Source organism: Mesoplodon bidens (assembly GCF_964165515.1).
Source record: "Mesoplodon bidens genome assembly, chromosome: 8".
In the NCBI taxonomy this organism is placed as follows: Eukaryota; Metazoa; Chordata; class Mammalia; order Artiodactyla; family Ziphiidae; genus Mesoplodon; species Mesoplodon bidens.
The window spans coordinates 11,577,189-11,597,324 of NC_138165.1; the positions used below are offsets into that span (position 1 = coordinate 11,577,189).

Below are 20,136 nucleotides of genomic sequence, written 5' to 3' on the forward strand. Positions count from 1 at the left end.
TAAAAGGGAAGGAGGCAGAGTGCTCTTGTACACAGGTTTTTCCTGTACAATTAGATACGTCAGCATAGTGCTGACATCACCGAGGGGAAAAAATCTCTCATGTCTTACTTAGAAACATACAAGCTTAAAAATAGTTTAAACATTTTTACTTTATTGAAATATTGTTTTCAAAAACAGCATTTCGTCATTTCATGTATCTGCAATGAGTCATTACAAACTAAACAACTACTTTTTACTGTACTCCAAGGGATAAGTTTAAGAGAATCAAAATTTAGGGGCTGAAAACAGTCAGCTGTCATGCAGTTTCTCAACAAGCAGCAATACAAGAGTGTTGTAGTTTACTTTTAAGTAACTTTGAGTGACTGCGGTAGTCTCAGATGGAGCCCTCATTCTTGGTAGTTTTCCAAGTTGAATAAAATGTGTTTTACTTAGCAACATATCCTCTGAATCAATGTTTTGCTTCAATATCCCACATTTAACGAAAATGAAACAAAATTTACTGAAAATTTGTCTTATAAATACATAAAGCAGTCATCTGAGAATTTAAGGCTAATTCTGACCTTTTTGCCAGCAAGCCCAAAATTACAGGACATGTAATAGAAAGGTTGTTTTGCTGAACCACAAATTTGATTTCACACTATGAGGCTGCTATGGGAGAGGCTAGAGGCTAGAGTCTGTGAAAGCAGGCTTGACCACACAATAGCCTCTCTCTCTCAACTCTGCTTTGCTGTCCTGCTGTAAAAGGTATTTAAAATTCTGTGGACCCATAAAGAATATTATCGCTGGAATATGCAAGGAAACTACTATATATAAATTATCTGTTTGAGACAGATATCAAAAAAATCTCTCTCATGGCTATAACCAAGGATATTTTCCAGAAATGTAGGTAATATCCTAGAGGAATGGAATGACTGAGAATATCATGAATATGAATCTATAAAATTAACCACTTTCCATTAGAATACCTCAGGTTCCTCTTACCTTTCTAAATAAAAGAAAGTTGGCAGACATTTTGCATTCCCAATATAAAAATCAAGGCACCCTCAACCTTCCCACCAATAACTGAGAAAACCAACCTTCAATCTACCACCACTCAATTCCTCACTTAATTTCAGCCTGGCATCTACAGTTCTTTTCAAATCTCTTTGCAAGCGACGTCCGAAGTCCCTGAACATGGTTGAACCTCCAGAGAGGACGATATTCTGTATTAGTGGACAAAATAAATAAATAAATACAACTTTTATGTAAGAGAAAGAAGAAAAAGTTTAAAGATACAAGAAACAGTACTAAAATCCTACTATACCCCTTTGAAGAGAGGCGTTTTTAAATTTACATTCACCAACAGAGAAAACAAAGAAGTTTTTAAAAGTATGACCTAGAATAAGAATTTTGCTGTAAATACTGACCTTGTAGAGAGGACGTCTGACATCAATAGGACAATTCTGAATTACTTCATCTACAACTTCTGAGATAGGCTGAGTAAAGTCTGGATTAGCAAACTGAAAAGTAAATTGGACATATGACAGATTAGACCACTCCTGACTTAAATATCACAATAAAAAATTAAGAAAGTTTTCAGTTCAAAAATAAAAGGACTTCTAAAAACCATAAATTCTGGTCTCTGAATCAAATTAAAGACACTGAAATCAGAGATTTCAGAAGAAATCAAATTAAAATAATGATCATATATACCATTTCATAACCACCAGAATAGCAAAAATGTAAAGCCAAACATATACTATGAGCTGGCAAAAATCTGTGCAACACTTTACAATGCTGATGAGAATATACATTGATATAAACACTCTCGAGAACAACTTGGCAACATCTAATAAAATTTAAAATGTACCACTACTAACTCCACTTCTTATAACAAACCCCAAAGAAACTCCCACACATGTGCTATTACATAAAGGCATAAAATTATAGCAGCTTTCCTTCTAAGAGTAAAAACAACCCGGGGGGGGCTTCCCTGGTGGCGCAGTGGTTGAGAGTCCGCCTGCCGATGCAGGGGACACGGGTTCGTGCCCCGGTCCGGGAAGATCCCACATGCTGCGGAGCGGCTGGGCCCGTGAGCCATGGCCGCTGAGCCTGTGCGTCCGGAGCCTGTGCTCCGCAACGGGAGAGGCCACAACAGTGAGAGGCCCGCGTACCAAAAAAAAAAAAAAAAAACAACCCGGAAGTCCACCAGCAGGGTATGAAATAAATAAAATGCTGTGCCGTCAATCCTCATTATTCATGGATTTGGTTATCTGCAAATTTGCCTACTCGCTAAAGTTATTTGTAACCCTGAAATCAGTATCTGCGGTGCTTTCACATGGACATGCGCATGTGCAGAGCTGCAAAAATTGGAGCTGACTGACAGTCACATTCACAGCTCAGGTGGAACAAGGCAACGCTCTGCCTTCTTGTTTCAGCCTTTATACTACAAATAAGTATCCTTTTCATGATCTCTTAGTGCCACAGTTTTCCCATTTTTGACGGTGATTTTGCTGTTTAAGATGACCCCCAAGGATAGTGTGAAGTACTGTCTGCTGCTCCTAAAGCACAAGAAGGCTGTGATGTGCCTTATTGAGAAAATACAGTGTTAGATAAGTTTCATTTAGGCACGAATTACATAGTGCTGTTGACCCTGAGCTCAATGTTAATAAATCAATAATATCTATTCTAAAATGTGTCTTTAAACAGAAACACACATAAAACAAGGTTACGTGTTTCAGTGACAAAAATGTTGTAGCCTGAGCCTCACAGGAACCTAACTCTGCATTCACTAATTCAGTGTTTACAGCAACTTTATATAACATCTACTGTAAATAACAAGAATGAACTGTATTATTCACAGGATGATATACTCATAGTCAAAATAAACAATTTCCAAATAGTGACACTCATTTTTTTAAACTTGAATGATTCCATATATGCAAATTTTTTTAAATATATATTTTTATGGATACATGTACATTTAAAAACATAGACTGGAAACACACTAAACTCATGACTGTGATTACCTCAGGAGGAAGAAAGGATGAAAAGGAAGTAGAGAAAGGAAAGGGTCTGAGGAAGGTATTCTTTCTGTAGTTAATTTCATTAAAAAATATATGAAAAATGTTAAAATATTAGTTATGTGTTTATTCGGGGTGGTTAAGAACATGTGCGTTATACAATACACTTTTCAGAATTTTTTTTTAACAGACTGGTTAGATGGGTGGGCTTGAGATGGAAAGTTGTTTGACAATTTAAACTATTACGGAAATGGAATGAGGATAAAGATAATGAATAATTTTCAATTTAATTTTTATATATAACAAAGAGGTCTGATACAAGGAGAAACAATATTAGGGAAAGCTTCCTTTTTACCCATCATTTATTTTTATATGCATGCCGATAGCCCTCCTAAATCAGGCCGTATATTTCCTGAGAGGAACCACAGAAAAGAAAAACATAAAGAAGTTCTCAAATGCTGGGTCTCCGAATTAAACTTGTATTCTGAAACAAAGATCTCATTTTACCAAAAGTTTCCAAAAATATGTGTAAGTTGCCATGTCATCATTAAAATTGGAAAGGAAATGCTCGAAGGGATTTTTCCTAGATTAAAATAAAAAGTGAGAATCTAGCTCTACTTTGTCACACATAAATAGGTGTGCTTTATTACAACGAATACAATTTACACTACTGTCTAGGACACGAGCTGCCGACAACGTCTCTTGGCCTCTCACTTGTAGAATTAGGTTGTCCTAACGGGAGAGACAACATTCCTTTGTTCATTACACTGATTCCATAACTTGACTGATGATTATCAGGCATGTGTCAATGTTTTTACAATTTTTTAAATTAGTTTTAAGTTATTTAGAGGGTGGGCATGCAATGGAGAGATTTAATGTGACATGAGTAATGAAGCAGAATGACAGAAAAATAGTTTAATTTACATAAAGTAAAATACCACTAACAAAGGTTCTACTGACCTCTACTACCACAGTAAGAGAAAAGAAACTGGCAGTCAAAATCTAATTTTCTGAAACATGCTGATGAGTGTTAAGAAACCCTAACAGGGATATACAGTGGGTATAAAAATGTGGCTCATACTGAGTCTCAAGAACCCAACCTACAGATTAGGGAATGTTTTATCTGTCAGAGGTGGTCTGTATTGTATTCTGTGGGAAAATGGGAGAATATAGCTCAACTTGGCTGCCGCCTTCCTATGCCATTTATAGACAAGCTCAGGTTACAGGCAGGGGATGGCTTAGCTGATGGTTAACTGGAATGAGCAGCAGAACTGGAATCCTGAAAATGTTATCTTATCAACTTGTTGATATAAAACTTCCAAATTCTCTGCGTGGTTCTTTGTTAGACATTTCTTCAGTATTTACCTAAAACAATAATGTATACACACACACATGCACATGAGATTAACCTTCCTGTAATTATTTTTCTACCTTTAAGACAGCTTGTCTGCTATACCATAAGCAAGCAAAAGGCAGGGATAGGGTCATTCATTCCTGTGCTACGTACCTGTATGCCCTTCTCACAGTAATTTTTAATCAGGAATATACAAAAGAAAATACTTATAAACCTTTAAGTATTCACATACCTGGGATCTACCCACAGAAATTCTGATTTAGAAGGAAATGGAGTCTGATTTGAAAATATCTTTTGAAAAAGCTCACGGACTACTGTGCTGCAGAACCCCAGGTGAGAAAGAGTAGAATAATATACAGTAAACAAGCAAGCAATGAATATTTCTTAAATAAATTTAGGAAAAAAGAATAAATTAACAATAAAGTGTTGGAGATTTATTAAATACTTTAATACTAATAAGCTCAACCTAGGGTCCCTATTAATATCTTTAGGACTTTTCTTTCACTTTCAGCAAAACGATTAGTCTTGCCTAACTGTTCCTTGATCAGGTCTTAGTATTACTGCAAGTAGCTATCAAGGAAGAAATATCTTTTTTCTCTTCTGAAAAATTTATAGGGAATGTACCCAACTAAAGCACAGCAGCCCAAAGAGGTTTGTCAAAAATATTTTAATTTCCTTTAAAAAAAAAAAATGAAGTGCTAAACCCATTCCTTCTAAATACAGTTCTTTCTACTATTTATGATAAATTTAGCAGTTCAATAATAAATATCCCCTTATTCTTTCACACATTTTATCTTCAGTGTTCAATCAAGCTCAAATGCCCACACTTTCATCTAACCAAAACAAACAAACAAAAAACCTGAGCAAATCCTTCAAATGACAGAAATATCTAAAATTACAGAAGAATCTTAAAATTAACTTGGGAAGTGACACAGTTCATACGATACAAAAAGCAGGTCTATTCTTGGAAAACGTGGTGAACTGAACACACACATATCTAATCTTGCTCCTTCTCTCTTAAAAGCACCAGTACAGAGAATTTTTTAAGGCATAATCCCCAAAGAATGGAGAGAACAGAACAGGAAGAAACAGCAACAAAATGTGGTAAAACAGAATCTGAAAAGCAGATGGATAAGACCATGCACTCCCCCTAAAACACTTAAGTCATCAGTAGGAAAAGCCATGAATCAAGCTGTATCACAAATCCCCCAAAGAACTAGCTGTACCTGTCGGCGCTGAAATTAAGTTAGAAGGAGGGCAGGGAGGAAGACTGGCAGAAAGTCTCTCTGAGGAGCAGTTAAAGCCCCAGATCCCCTCCAAAGAAGTCTATCAAATGCCTCCTCATCATCCAAGGAGAAAACTGGTTAACCTATACTCTAAAGGAAATAAAGCAGAGTGCCAGGACTCTTTACACACAACTGAAAGCAGCAGGATTTTCAGTGAAGGTATTCATGCAGCCTACTGCTAACACAGAAATACCAACCCTCTTCCTCAGCTTGGCTGCCAACCTTGACTCTCTAAGCAGGAGTCTTCTCTGGGAACTGGATTACCTGAAATGATCTGAAGAAACACACACAGGGCTATCCTCCAAAGAAAAAACCATAGTCAACAAGTCCTGCTCACAAAGCTGAGATTTCCAACAGGCTGAGCATCCCCCTTCTAAATGAGTGATCCCCTAGAGTCTCTAGCATGTAAAATATAGGAACCAAAACAAAGAGAAAGGCAACTTGGAAGAAAGCAGAGAGAAGAAAACTTTAAAAAAAAAAAAAAAACCTCTGACTAGTATCCTCAGAGAGCCAAAAGATATGCAACCATGAAACAAGTACACGGTAGCATAAAAAAGGAGTATCAAAAGCAGAGGTAGGGGGGCTCCCCTGGTGGCACAGTGGTTGAGAGTTCACCTGCCGATGCAGGGGACACGGGTTCGTGCCCCGGTCCGGGAGGATCCCACATGCCGCGGAGCGGCTGGGCCCGTGAGCCATGGCCGCTGAGCCTGTGAGTCCGGAGCCTGTGCTCCGCAACGGGAGAGGGCGCGACAGTGAGAGGCCTGCGTAACGCAAAAAAAAAAAAGCAGAGGTAGGGGAAGTTCTTGAAAATTAAGTATGTTACCAGAAATAAAAAATTCAATAGAGGGTTCAGAAGGCAAAGTTGGAGAAATCATCTAGAGATCAGAACAAAAGCACAAAGAGCAACTAGAAGAGAAAAATAGCACAGCAGGATGCTAAGGAACAAAGTGAAGATCTACAAGTATCTATCTGGAAAGGGAAAAAAAAGGTCCTATACAAGGTTTAGAAATCAGAGCAGTTTTTCACTTCAAGTTATAATAGAAAGCAATCAAGCAGTAGCTTCAAAATGCTGAAGGAGGGCTTCCCTGGTGGCGCAGTGGTTGAGGGTCCGCCTGCCGATGCAGGGGAAACGGGTTCGTGCCCCGGTCCGGGAAGATCCCACATGCCGTGGAGCGGCTGGGCCCGTGAGCCATGGCCGCTGAGCCTGCGCGTCCGGAGCCTGTGCTCCACAACGGGAGAGGTTGCGGCAGTGAGAGGCCCGCGTGCCGCAAAAAAAAAAAAAAAAAGAAAGCTGAAGGAAAATAATTTCCAATCTAGAATTCTACACCCAAACTACCAAACAAGTGTGAAGATAAAATGAAGACATTTTCAGACATGCAAGGTCTTAAAGTTTTCATTTCCCATGTACCCTTTTTATCAGGAACTCTATTGGCAGATGATCTCCACCAAAATAAAGAAGTGGACAGTAAGAAAGGGAAAGACACAGGACAGAGGAAAGAGAGATCTAACTCTAACACAAGAGAGAGGCAAAGGGAATCCCCAGAATGATGGTGAACTCTCAGGTGCAGAAGGAAACAAGTTCAGATTGGGACATATCAGATGCTCTGGAAAATTAAACTGATGAAAAACCCCTATGCATCTGAGTATGCTGAGAAGAGAGATTCAAAGTGAATTAATGACAATTATTTTAAAACTAAGTGGACAACTTATTAATGACTCTGTGGGAAGACAAAATACTAGACAGGAAAATATTTCATGGTAAACTACATGGCTCACATCTAAATAAAATTTGTGTTCACCAACATAGAAGCCCTGGATTTTTACCTAACTGAAATTACAGTCTAACTATTGGGACAAAAGATTATGAAAAGGTACTGTCTGTGGTGGAGACAAAGGGAGGAAAGAAAAGGCAATCCTCCTCTTCCATAGCTAGAAGTTGATAGAAAAATGTCTAAAACTGAAAAAACTTGAAGTTGCAATATAACCAAAGCTATTTGCAGCTATGGATGCAATCACCAAAAGAATCAACCAATAAGAGTATACCTCTAGAAAAAAATTGGGGAAATATATACAGGGCACTCCTGCTTTTTGCTGGAATTTAAACAACTAGGACTTTTAAACAATGTGCATATACATAACTAATTTTTTTTTAACTTTAAAAAAGAGAAAAGAAAACAGATTTCTCATAGAAGAAATTTCAAAGAGAAAAAAGCTATGGAGACGAAAAGATGTTTCAAAGTTTTAAAAAACAATGAAGAAAACTTCATATATCAAACAATAAAGATTACTTAAATTAATAAAAAAAATTATATATGAAACCTTAAACAGCAAGATATATTTTCATCCAGACAACTATCACTTTTCTAAGCAATATGACACAACCAAAACACATTTTATTTACATATCTAATGTTTCAAGGTTTTTAAGACAGTCAAGATGTTAGCTAAAGATATCTGTAAAGAGTATTTCACTCAAACGCTTCTTTTGAAATCCAGGGTAAACGCTTCTTATTTTGAAATCCAGGGCATTTCCTATCTTCCATGCTATTATCTATCTTGTGGATCCTATTCATCTTCAGAATCTTCCATAATACTCTAATTCCTGTCCTCAACTTAGGGTTTTAACATCTCTCTCCAACATTGCAACTTCAAAACAACTATGTTCCTTAACTCAAGTGACCTTAAGTCCCCTTCTACTTCAGCCACTCACATATACATGGCCCCACTGGAAAATCTGCCCTGATTTCCAGCTACATGTGGTTCTCTCTCTCCACCCTCTGGAATCCCCAATACAATGACAGAGGGAAAGTACAAGGAAACTTAAATGCTCAAGGATGAAAAAAGGAGATAAGGAAACAATAAAATAATCCAACCCTGTTTGGAAGACAGAAAAGGGGCTTTACATCCTGAGTGTTTCCAGAGCACCCTGTAGCACCTTCAAAGTTCCCAGAAATTGAAGGTATAAGAAACTACATAAAGAAATTATTATAGAGAACCAACAAGGACCTACTATATAGCACAGGGAACTACTCAACATTTTGTAATAACCTACAAGGGAAAAGAATCTGAAAAAAGCATATATATATACATATATATATAAATAACTGAATCACTGTGCTGTACACTTGAAACTAACAGATATTGTAAATCAACTATACTTCAATTTAAAAAAATACTAGGTGGAAAATAAAGAAATTGTTAAAATTCTCTACATGGAATAGTGACACCCCCAGGTTCCTTTCCAGACCTGGTATAACCAGGTAGTTAAGTACAATGTCCATGAATAAATGAAAGAAAGAATTATACAAACAAACAAAATGACAAATGAAGAAGTGAGGCAAAAATTTAGGAAAAACTAAATTTTAAGGGAAAAAAATCACATTACATTACTGCCTCAGAAACAAACAACATTCACGGGTATAATATTATAAATACTGTCATACTACTGATTTAACATAACAGCCAATAACATAACATAATAGGCTAAGAGAAAAGAGGTTCTAGAAACAAAATCAACTAAAAGGAGGTTAGTAGATAAACTACTTACATTGATATATCAAGAAACAGCAGTATAAGCACTGTATTTTGAAATCTGGAAGTAATTACCAAGAGTAATGGCTAAGTAAGAGCTAGTGGCTGCTCTGCACATCACTGTCAGTGTTATCTGACTCCCAAAACCATGCGCACATATCCTTTTTAAGTTAAAGAACTGCCAAGAAAACGTGCTGTCTAAAATCTGAGAACTCCTGCATACGTGTCTGACAACAGTGCCCTCTCCTTCTGGTGCTCACTCCTTTGCTCCCCATTTCCAACTACATGCCAATTCATCATGACCTCCAATCCTTGCCGGTATCCCTCACTATCTCTTAGTAATTCAGCCTTCCGGATTCCCTCTCTTCTCTGGGCTGCACCACTTTAACCTCTGCCTTGGCAAAGCCCTTTGCTCCTTTCCCAAAACTGCCTGGTCGGGTGGGGTGGGGCGGGGGCGGGGACGACACCATGCTATGACTACAAGCTCTGAGCATCTAATTTCAGTGGTGCCCCACGACTAGAAATACAGTCACCTTCTCAAGTCTCCTCAAGAGTGATTCCAAGTCACTATTCTCTCCCAGCCCTCAACCTTCTGTCTGATTCCTTCTCCAACACAAGAGCTTGATTCCAGTTCATGAAAATTAAAGCTACGAACTATGATGATAAACTTCTTCAGCTATCTGCCTGCTCCTCTAACCCTTTCCAGCTCCACATTCTCCTGCACCCATACTTAACCCCTTACCTGTCCCTGGAGTAACCCCTCTTAAAAATAAAACTAACCTCAGCCTTCTTACAACTGACTTCTTACCAGTTCCCTGGAGCCACTAAGCTTTTCTTTTATTGCTGCCTCTCACGATGCCCAAAACTGACAATTCCCAGAGCTTGACCTCTCACTGATGCGACTCACTGCCTCTATCACACCATTCCATTGAAACTGCTCCCCTAGGATCACCACTAATCTGGATGTTAAAAACCCATGGGTATTTCTCAGATTTCCTCTACCACCTCACTGTATCAACTGGCACTATTTAACCTCCTCCCTCCCTGAAACACTCACTTCTCTCAATGTCAGCACCACAATCCCTTGGCTTGTCTCCTTCCTTTCTGTACTTTTCAGTATCCCCTGCAGGCTCCTCTTACTCTGCCTGTCTATAAAGTGTTAGTGTGCCCTAAGGCCCCATCCTTCCCACTCCACATTCTCTGCCTGGCCAGTCTCCTCCTTTGCACCATATATGGTGATGACTTGACATCTAACCTCACTCCAGGACACATGCCCCGTTCACAACCCTTAGAACCCAAGTGTTCATTTTCAAACTTTTTAGAAGATGCATAGTAAACTCACCTCTTTCTACCTTTCTATCTTCTTCTTCCGTTTTCCTAACTTCAGTGATGGCAAAACATTGAGTTGCTCAAGTTACAAACCTGGGAATCATCACAGATTCTTCATATTCTTACTCCCCTCACATCTAAGCAATCGGTAAATCATGTCGATTCTATTCTTTCTCTCACCTCCTTTCTCATTCTCATTGACCTACTGACTTTTTTTCATCTGGGAAACTGCAATAAACTCACTGTTTCCAACACAATTCATTCTGTTCCTATCTATCCAACCCAGTGCAACCAGAGTGACCTCTCCCATACCATACATAAATCTGTGTCATTTCCATGCTGAACTTTTCTGCACAAGCACAGAATCCAGTAAACTCCTTTGCATAGCATTTTAGTCTCTCATTAACACCTATCTGGATCCATCTCCTACCACTCTCTTCCTTTATACTTTATTATCTAGCTCTCTGACACCCCAGACCTCTACCCAGCTTTTCCTTTATACTTTATTATCTAGCTCTCTGACACCCCAGACCTCTACCCAGCTTTTATATATATATATATATAGTTCTCTGCCAGAAAGGTACTCCCCTAACATACCTGCCTGAGACATACCCATTCGTCCTCTCTCAGTTCAACGGTCGTCTCCTCTAAGAAGTTTCCCTGATCCTCCCAAGCAGACTTAGATGCTTTCTTCCCATGCCCTCACCAGACACATGATTCATTAAGCAACTATACCATTTTTTTTTTAACCGTTTTGACATCCGTAATTTTTTTTTTTTTTAGTTTATTAATTAATTAATTTCTTTTTGCTGTGTTGGGTCTTCGTTTCTGTGCGAGAGCTTTCTCTAGTTGTGGCAAGCAGGGGCCACTCTTCATCGCGGTGCGCGGGCCTCTCACTATCGCGGCCTCTCTTGTTGCGGAGCACAGGCTCCAGACGCGCAGGCTCAGTAATTGTGGCTCACGGGCCCAGTTGCTCCACGGCATGTGGGATCCTCCCAGACCAGGGCTCGAACCCCTGTCCCCTGCATCGGCAGGCAGACTCTCAACCACTGCGCCACCAGGGAAGCCCCGACTATACCATTTTTTAGATATGCATCTCTCATTCTTTCAGCTTGATTAGAGCAAGATAAATAATTTTTCAGCTTAAATACACAATGCTTAAACCGAGATAATGAAAACTGTATTCACTTACCACTTGCTGAGTAAACAATATTAAACAAACTATTCTTACTGCTGAATAAGCAGAATAGGCATTTAATGTTACTAATTCTAATACAAAAAGTTCTTATACTAACTTACTAGAAGAATTTTTCATTATTAAAAGCACATATTTCATTCATTTAATATAGCCTGTATGTTGCTAACACTTCATAAAGAGAGAAGACTACTTTGCTAATAGTTAAATATTTTGTTATGATAGCAATTGAGGGTTCTTTGTATAATGGTTATTTTATATGGGAGGAGGAGGAGAGAGTTCTAGAACATCTCCTAAAATATTTTATTTAAATGAGCATGAATTTAAGAGCTCCCCACCCTCCATGACCCCAAGTAAGCCACAAATATTAGACAAAAGTTTCATTTTTCTAAATGTATGAAATATAGTAACTGTTTACCCAGTTTTAACACAAAGACAATTTTTTTCTTGAAAAATATGACTCACTATAGTATTTTAGTAAACAAAAGAAAGTTCCCAAGATTAACTCCTCTGATATAACTGACTGATATTTTCTGCTGAATATTTCAAAACAATTCCATCTAAAAAAAAACTTACCTCTGGATGAAAAAATATTTCAGGTCCCAAGAATCTCTCATAGCCAACATCAATGGAAAATTCTTTCTTTGAGATAGCATTGATTCCAGTATACTGTTTAATCCACTTTGATCCATCTGTATCATACTTGTTAAATTCTTTTACTAAATCTGGGCAGACATAACTATAGCGCTCCTAGAAAAAGAAATGAGTAATTTTTTCCTCTTGCTTTAGGAAAAGCAAAACAGAATGGCATATTTTCAGTAAACTAAAATCAAATGAAAAAACATCTTCAGAAAATAAAATTAGCAAATTTAGCTGAAGAAAATTTTATGTTAGGATGTTATCGTATGTGTAGTAAAAATAAACAGCTCATCTCCTATACATAACTGAAGGTTTCACAAATGAAGAGAATAAGACTTAAACTGAAGAGCCAATTTCTAATATTTCAGTGCTGTTTCATGAAAGCACTCATTAATGTCATCCAAAATTTTATGCTGTTTCAATAATTAAAGGAGTTCATATTTTAGAAAAAAGAAAACATAAAATACACAAAGAACTGGAGAATAAATAGTTGACATAACCACACAAATTAATATAGTAAGAGGTACAAGTTATTGGATATAAAATACGCTTCAAGGATATATTGTACAACATGGGGAATATAGTCAATATTTTAAATGAAATACAACCTTTAAAAATTGTGAATCACTGTATTGTACACCTATAATTTATAATATTATACAGCAACTAAACTTCAGTTTAAATTTTTTTTTTTTTTTCACATATATAGATCTTTAATACCTATCTGGAACAAAAGATTATGGGCTAAGTCAGCAAAAGAAAAAAACTGAAAATATAAGCTATTCTTTTTTACTATATTACCTGCAAGGCTGAATGACTGCATATTTGGATATACATCCTCAGTAAAAGTTTTCATCAAAAATGCAGTTCAAACATGTTATAACTTTCTATCTGCAATTTGTGGACTCCTGATTGCCAGTCTATTTCTTTTTTTTTTTTTTGAAGAAAAACACACATTTCACATATTTGTATAAATCAAGGATTCTATCCAAGATAGGTACAAATATTATTACTGATAATCAACACATATAATGGGAAAGAATACTGGAAAACAGAAGATAATTTGAGTATGTCATATTAGGTCTTCTTTCTCCAAATCTTGGAAGTAGGAATTACATGGAAATGATGATCCTTAAAAGACATTAAGACTGAGCACTAGTATGCTCTAGAACAAATCCTTGGTGTTTTTGTTAATTTTTAAACTCCAGAGATTTCCCAAAGATATTGAAACAGTAGTGTTCATATTAATTTTTTACATATTTAATTTTGATGCCACCTACCTGAGGTGACTTCTTGCAACCATTTACAAATTCCTTTACTACCTAGGAAGTAGTAAATTCATTTTCATTCCTATCCTTTGATAAGCAAGGAAAACACTATAATCATGCAAAGACCGTCAAATATATGGAGTTATTTTTACCTGGGAAGTTTTGCTTTGACATATTCAAAACATATGTGAGACCCAATGAAATTTTTTAGGTATGTTGACAAATGATAAATTTAAAAAGCAATGTTAAATATTTTGGTATTTTGCATGAAGCCCTGGTGTAGCATACAAATTATTAAAATACCTTACACAGCCTTCACATTTTTCTTCTATGGGCCATATCACTTGAGCCAACCATTGCCTCTATTCTACAGCCAAATGAATCAATGACATCAAAAATTTTGTTGTAACAGAAAACTGCTAGAATTAAAAATAAAGAAGTCAGCGAAAATTGAGATGTGAGGACTGTGAAGTGAACTAATTACAGGCATACCCCGTTTTACTGTGCTTCACCAATAATGTGTTTTTTACAAACTGAACTTTTCTGGCATCTCTGCATTATCAGATGATGGTTAGCATCTTTTAGCAACAAGTATTTTTTAATTAATGTATGTACATTTTTTATAGACATAATGCTATTGCCACTTAATAGACTACAGTATAGTGTAAATATAACTTTTAAATGCACTGGGAAACCAAAAACTTTGTGTGACTCGCTTTATTGTGATATTCGCTTTGTTGCAGTGGTCTGGAACAGAACCCACAGTACCTCCAAGGCATGCTACATTTATTTTTACTAAAGAGAATAATCATAAAAATGTATGTTGAAGTCAGTTGGTATAAATGTTCTTATATGTTAGTCCTCTCAAATGTGAAATGTGGTGAGAGCAAGCAAAGGGCTAATAATCTCCCAAAATTTCCTACAAGAAATGCAGAGAAAAATACATGTAATTAATAAGAGTAGTGGTTTGTAACTGGTTAAGGAAAGTTTTTTTAAACTACTTGTTCTTCACTTAAGAATTTTTCATGTTCATATTATAACGTGATTTTGATTTTTAACTAAATTATACTCTTAACTTTTTTTTTTTTTTACCTTTACTGCCTTAGCAGTTTCCAAGGATTGCTCTGGAGGAATTCCTACTTCTCGGTCTCTCAGCAATTGCTGAATAAAATATGTTATATCTCGTCCTGCAATTGGAATGTGCTTAATACAGCTGCCAATCACATACCCTTCAGCCTAGATGAAAAAAAAAGTGTCAAATTTACTTTCAACGTTTTCAAAAATCAGTATCACCTATATTAATCATTAAAGACCAATTTCTCAGATTACTGTATTTGTATCCTTAAGTATTGCTTTATCCCAGGAGAATTCTTCTAGTCTTTATTCCTCAACTGTATTCCTCACAGTTAACTTAGTATAGAATTTATAATACTGTACAGATATTATGAATAAGAATGAACAAAACTTATGAACAAAGCTTAGATTTATTCTCCTACTGATAAGAGTTTACAACCAAGACTGAAATGACTCAACAACAAAGAAATAGTGAGTATCAGAAGTATTAAAGGTTTTAGATAACAGACTTCAAATAGGATATTAGTTTTAAATCTTCTATAATTTCAGCAAAAAATTTAGATTGCATTGTAAGAAATTTGATCATTAACCCACAAGCTGGCTATCATTTTCCTAATGAAGTAGGTACCAACTTCACAAGCCTGAGGCAGTCCATGTACCATCATAATTCCAAATAATTTAATTCTGCAGAATGAATTCATAAACTTACTAATACAACTCAGAAGTACAGAAATAATGTAGCAAAATTAAATTTCATTAACATCATAACATTCTTATTTATGAAATGGTAAAATATTATTTGTAGTTAGACTGTAATAAATTAGAGATGTTTACTATGAGCCCTAGAGCAAAAACCACCAAAAAGTAAATGACAATAACAAAGAAATATATATAGCATAGCTAATAAGTCAATAAAAAAAGATAAACTGAAATTACAAAAAACAGTCCTTTAATTCAAAAGAAGGCAGGAAAATCACAGGAATACCCAATTCTTAATATTCTTACTAAAACTCTTTCTTTTCCAAGTTGGTTACTTCTTTTTGCAAATTACCTATTCCAATATTAATTATCAAGATAATAATATTACTGCTTAATTGCGTAGATGTTAAGAAAAGACTGTGGTCAGGAAGAACAAGTTCAGATCCCAGCCCCATAACCTATGATTTGGTGATCTTAAGCAACTCAGTTATTTGCATTTTATAAATGAGTAAACTGAAGTCCTCAAAGGATAATATAATCTACAGCATAGATCTTGAGGCTTAAATGAGAATTTTAAATGAACATTTTAAGAATCTTTATGTATCTCTAAGCAACATACATATATGCATTATTTAATCCTCAAAACAGATTTATGACATAGGTCACTATTATTGTCCCATTTTGGGAAAAAAAGGGAAAAGAATATGTAGCACTAAGAAAGAAAAATATACCAACTAAATTATAAAAAGCCATCAAAATGTTGGACACATCCTAATTTCCAAGATATTAAAATATCCCCCAATGGCAATAAAATAAAATATAGAATATCCATACAATGAAATATTATTTGGCAATAATAAGAAATGAAGTACTATACATGCTACAACATGGATAAATCTCGAAACACTGGGCTATGTGAAAGAGGACAGTCACAAAAGAGTGACTCTAGGACTTCCCTGATGGCGCAGTGGTTAGGAATCCACCTGCCAATGCAGGGGACACGGGTTTGAGCCCTGGTCTGGTTAGATCCCACATGCTGCGGAGCAACTAAGCCAGGGTGCCACAACTACTGAGCCTGCGCTCTAGAGCCCGTGAGCCACAACTACTGAAGCCTGTGCGCCTAGAGCCCGTGCTCCACAACAAGAGAAGCCACGTCAATGGGAAGCCCATACACAAAAACAAAGAGTAGCCCCCACTCGCTGCAACTAGAGAAAGCCGGAGCACAGCAACGAGGACCCAACACAGACAAAAATAAAAACAAACAAACAAACAAAAACAAAAACCTGGTGACAAATGTTTTTAAAAAAAGAAAAAAAGAATGACTCCATTTATATGAAATATCCAGAACAGGCGAATCTACAGAGACAGAAAGTAGACTAGTGGTTGCCAGGGGCTAAAGTTACGGGGGGGGACAATGAATGCTAAAAGACACAGGGTTTCTTTTTAGAGTGATAAAAATGTTTTAAAATTGACTCTGGTAATGGATGCACTTTATGAATATACAATAAAACACTGAATGGTACACTCTAAATGAGTGAATTGTATGGTGTGTGAATTATATCGCAAGGAAGTTTTTATTTTTTTAAAGAAGGACAATTATTACTATTAGGACATCAGAAGAATAAATTATGACATCTAATCCAAAAGTAGTCACTCGGAGGATGTAATCTTCAACTGAGGTTGCCTGATGCATTAAAATGAGGAATAAGAATAATGAAAAAATAAAAGTTCTAAATAATTTCATTCCTTACATGTTATTCAATATAACATAAAGATTACTTTAAAAGATAAACCTTTCTACATATATGCAGGCAATAATAATTAGAATGAATTCAAGTAGCCATTTTGAATCTATTAGACACAATAAAAAATCTAATTTGTCATTAAAACTTGGAAGCAGAAAGGCTTTGGCAGAAAAATGCTATCTCTACAAATAATCCAATCTGATGCATATTTCTTAACATGCTTGATTAAATCCAAACCATGAAGCACAATCACAACTTGAGCTTTTTAATTCAAAAACGTAATTCCCCAGAAGTCATTAATGGTCATGTACTTTCGACTAACTGCTATTTAGTAGATAACCTATGACCAGTATGAAATCTGTTAATTAAGGATAAGAAAAACTATCAACTGGCTAACACACAAACAGACGCATCCAAACTGGAAAACTGAGTTCCACATTTAAGACAAGAAAGGCATATTTCCATTCCAGATACTCTAATTCATCATTTCCTAATTATGAATTAGAAACTATTTCTAATAATTTTCTAATTATTTTTAACTGTAGTACAAACCTATAGCAAAAAACAAAAATCCGGAATTTGTTTACAAGGTTCTAATAATAATTTGAGCAAAACACAGCTATAGCTGATCAATGGTCAAGTTACATCAAATTTTTAAGTGTAATATTTAAAGTTTTTAAAAGGTGGCAATAATTCATATAATTTAACTTTTCCAGGTGTTATCTGATATCCTGTTCAGTAATTTTAAACTATCCTTACCACAGGGATGACATGAGTGACACCGTCTCCACTGTCTATTACTGTACCGGTCAACGTCCGTTCTCCTACTTGTCTGGAGGTCCACGATGCAGCTAAGGCAAGAACAGCCTTGAACAAAAAGAAATATGATAAGCAAAAAAATAAAAACAAAGAGTTATTAGAAAAATTTTTTTCCTGGAGTACTTTATGCAATTTTAAATGTAGTATCTTTGGAAAGGGAATACACAAAATTTATTTATATTATACAGTAAAATTGTTCACAACCTACATATTATTAAGACAACTTACAGGCTTACATTAGTCTTTAGGGGCATGTTTACAAATTTTCGATATTTTAGTGGGGGCCGTTTTCCTCCTATACCCCCCAAAAATGTGGAAGACTAACATGAGATAGTACGGTACTATCATACGGAAGACTAACATGAGATAATACAGTACAGGACTTAAAACTATGTTTATATGGCCTAGCCTGTAACATACCACAAAGTAAGGTAGAGAAGCACACAACCACCAATCATCAGAGTACAGAGATGGCTATACTAAGTATCACTCATAAGATTAGCTCCAGATTTTCTAAGTGCAACATGCATTTAGGAATATGTAACAAGCTATTTAACCAGAAAAGGCCATTGCACACTTCCAAATACTATGATTTAATGAGGAAAGCAAAGTTGATGAAATAATGTATTTCTACAAAAAATCTTGGCATAGGCAATAAAATATAATTTTTTCTATTAAAAGAGTTTGCAAATTAAGAAATTAATGAAGCTAGTTCATTTTTTTAAGTACCTAAATTTCATACAAATCCAAGCCTCGAACAAGATAAATAATTAATTAATTAAAAACAGAACTAAGCTGGCTTTATTTTACCTACTTGCAATATAATAGCTGAAAGGGACCTAGAAAGGTAACTAGGCCATCCTCCTATTTTAACACAGGATCACACCATAATAACTGGGGGCTAACAAAACTACACAGTAATTTACATACTTTTTAAGCATTTGTGATATGCCAGGTATCACATTTGCTACCGCGTTAAAAAACAAGTAAGAAGTAAGCTCTGATCCTGAGGGATGGGAGAGAAGCTGTTCCATACAGATATATACACAAATTAAATGCAATAAAATATTATGGGGATTTGTGATATACAGGATACAGAGGGGCACAAAGGAGGTAGTGGTCAAATATATGTAGTGGTACGTCATTCAGAACAGACTACAAAAAAAGGACACAGTGAATGTTGCAAGGGTAAATGAATGTGTACAGAAAATTCTTGACATAGAGTAAATTCTCAATAACTATCAGTTCCCTTATTTCTGTTCTATAAAAGGTCTTGATTTATCCAAAAACCATTAACTTACTTCCTTTAACGTTTCCCTTTTACTAACTAAATAGCTCCATTCCTCTAATACAATTTCTAAATTATCAGTTCAGTAGAGAACTATGATACGCTTTGAGGTTAAGAAAAATATACATATATTTTAAGAGTGAATTAAACCAGATTAAAATTTAAGAGTCAAGCTTATTTTGACTTATAAACTTGCTTACCTGTACAGCAATGTACAAGCCTGGAACATTGAAGGACTCAAACATTATTTCAGCAGTATATTCCCTGTTTTCTGGAGTATTCAGTGGAGGCTCAGTCTATTAAATTGAATAAGATTTTAAGTATGCAATATCAAATTATTTTGATAAATTCATAGATAATTTTTACGTGAGAAATAATGTATTTTAAACACTGTATTTAAGTCATTAAACTCAGAGGTACAAAAATAAAGACACACAGACCAAAAAAAAACAGTAGAGAACTCAAACAGATATGTATGTTTATATAACTGCTAGAGTATAAAACGGAAATGTTTACACAGTTTAAGACGCTTCTTCAGTTTAAGTTATGTGACTGCATACATCACGTCACTTAGAAACCTGCGGGTTAAGTCTGGGCCAGAACACATCCCAATGAGGCAAGAAAGGACCTAAGGAGCAGCCCTCAAAATCCTGGACTTCATGTTTCACTTATGCCTGAGGAATACCTAAATCATTTTACATTACCAAAGCTTGAAACTACATAAGACATCATTCTTATTAATCTGATTTGACTATCCAGTCCTTTTTGTTATCTCAAATATTTTAACGTGAAGGGCAAAAGTTTAAACTTAAGAAATACAGAAGAATTATCTTTTTGACCTTGAGGTAAGGAATGATTGCTTAAATTTAATGAACATAAATTGCAAAAGGAAAGACAGATAAAACAAA

General features: G+C 35.7%; 1 protein-coding gene across 3 annotated transcripts in view; it reads right to left on the bottom strand.

Moving 5' to 3' along the window:
* The window catches only part of ACTR3 (actin related protein 3), a 59,085-nt gene that overhangs the window by 6,037 nt on the left and 32,912 nt on the right, over positions 1–20,136 (bottom strand). For all 3 annotated transcript variants that reach the window (XM_081242209.1, XM_081242210.1, XM_081242211.1), the window contains 6 exons: positions 19,429–19,524; positions 17,881–17,988; positions 14,696–14,839; positions 12,273–12,446; positions 1,407–1,499; positions 1,077–1,202 (listed from right to left, as the gene is read on the bottom strand). In XM_081242209.1, coding sequence (XP_081098335.1) covers positions 1,077–1,202; positions 1,407–1,499; positions 12,273–12,446; positions 14,696–14,839; positions 17,881–17,988; positions 19,429–19,524 — 741 coding nt within the window. The remainder of the gene's footprint in view (positions 1–1,076; positions 1,203–1,406; positions 1,500–12,272; positions 12,447–14,695; positions 14,840–17,880; positions 17,989–19,428; positions 19,525–20,136) is intronic.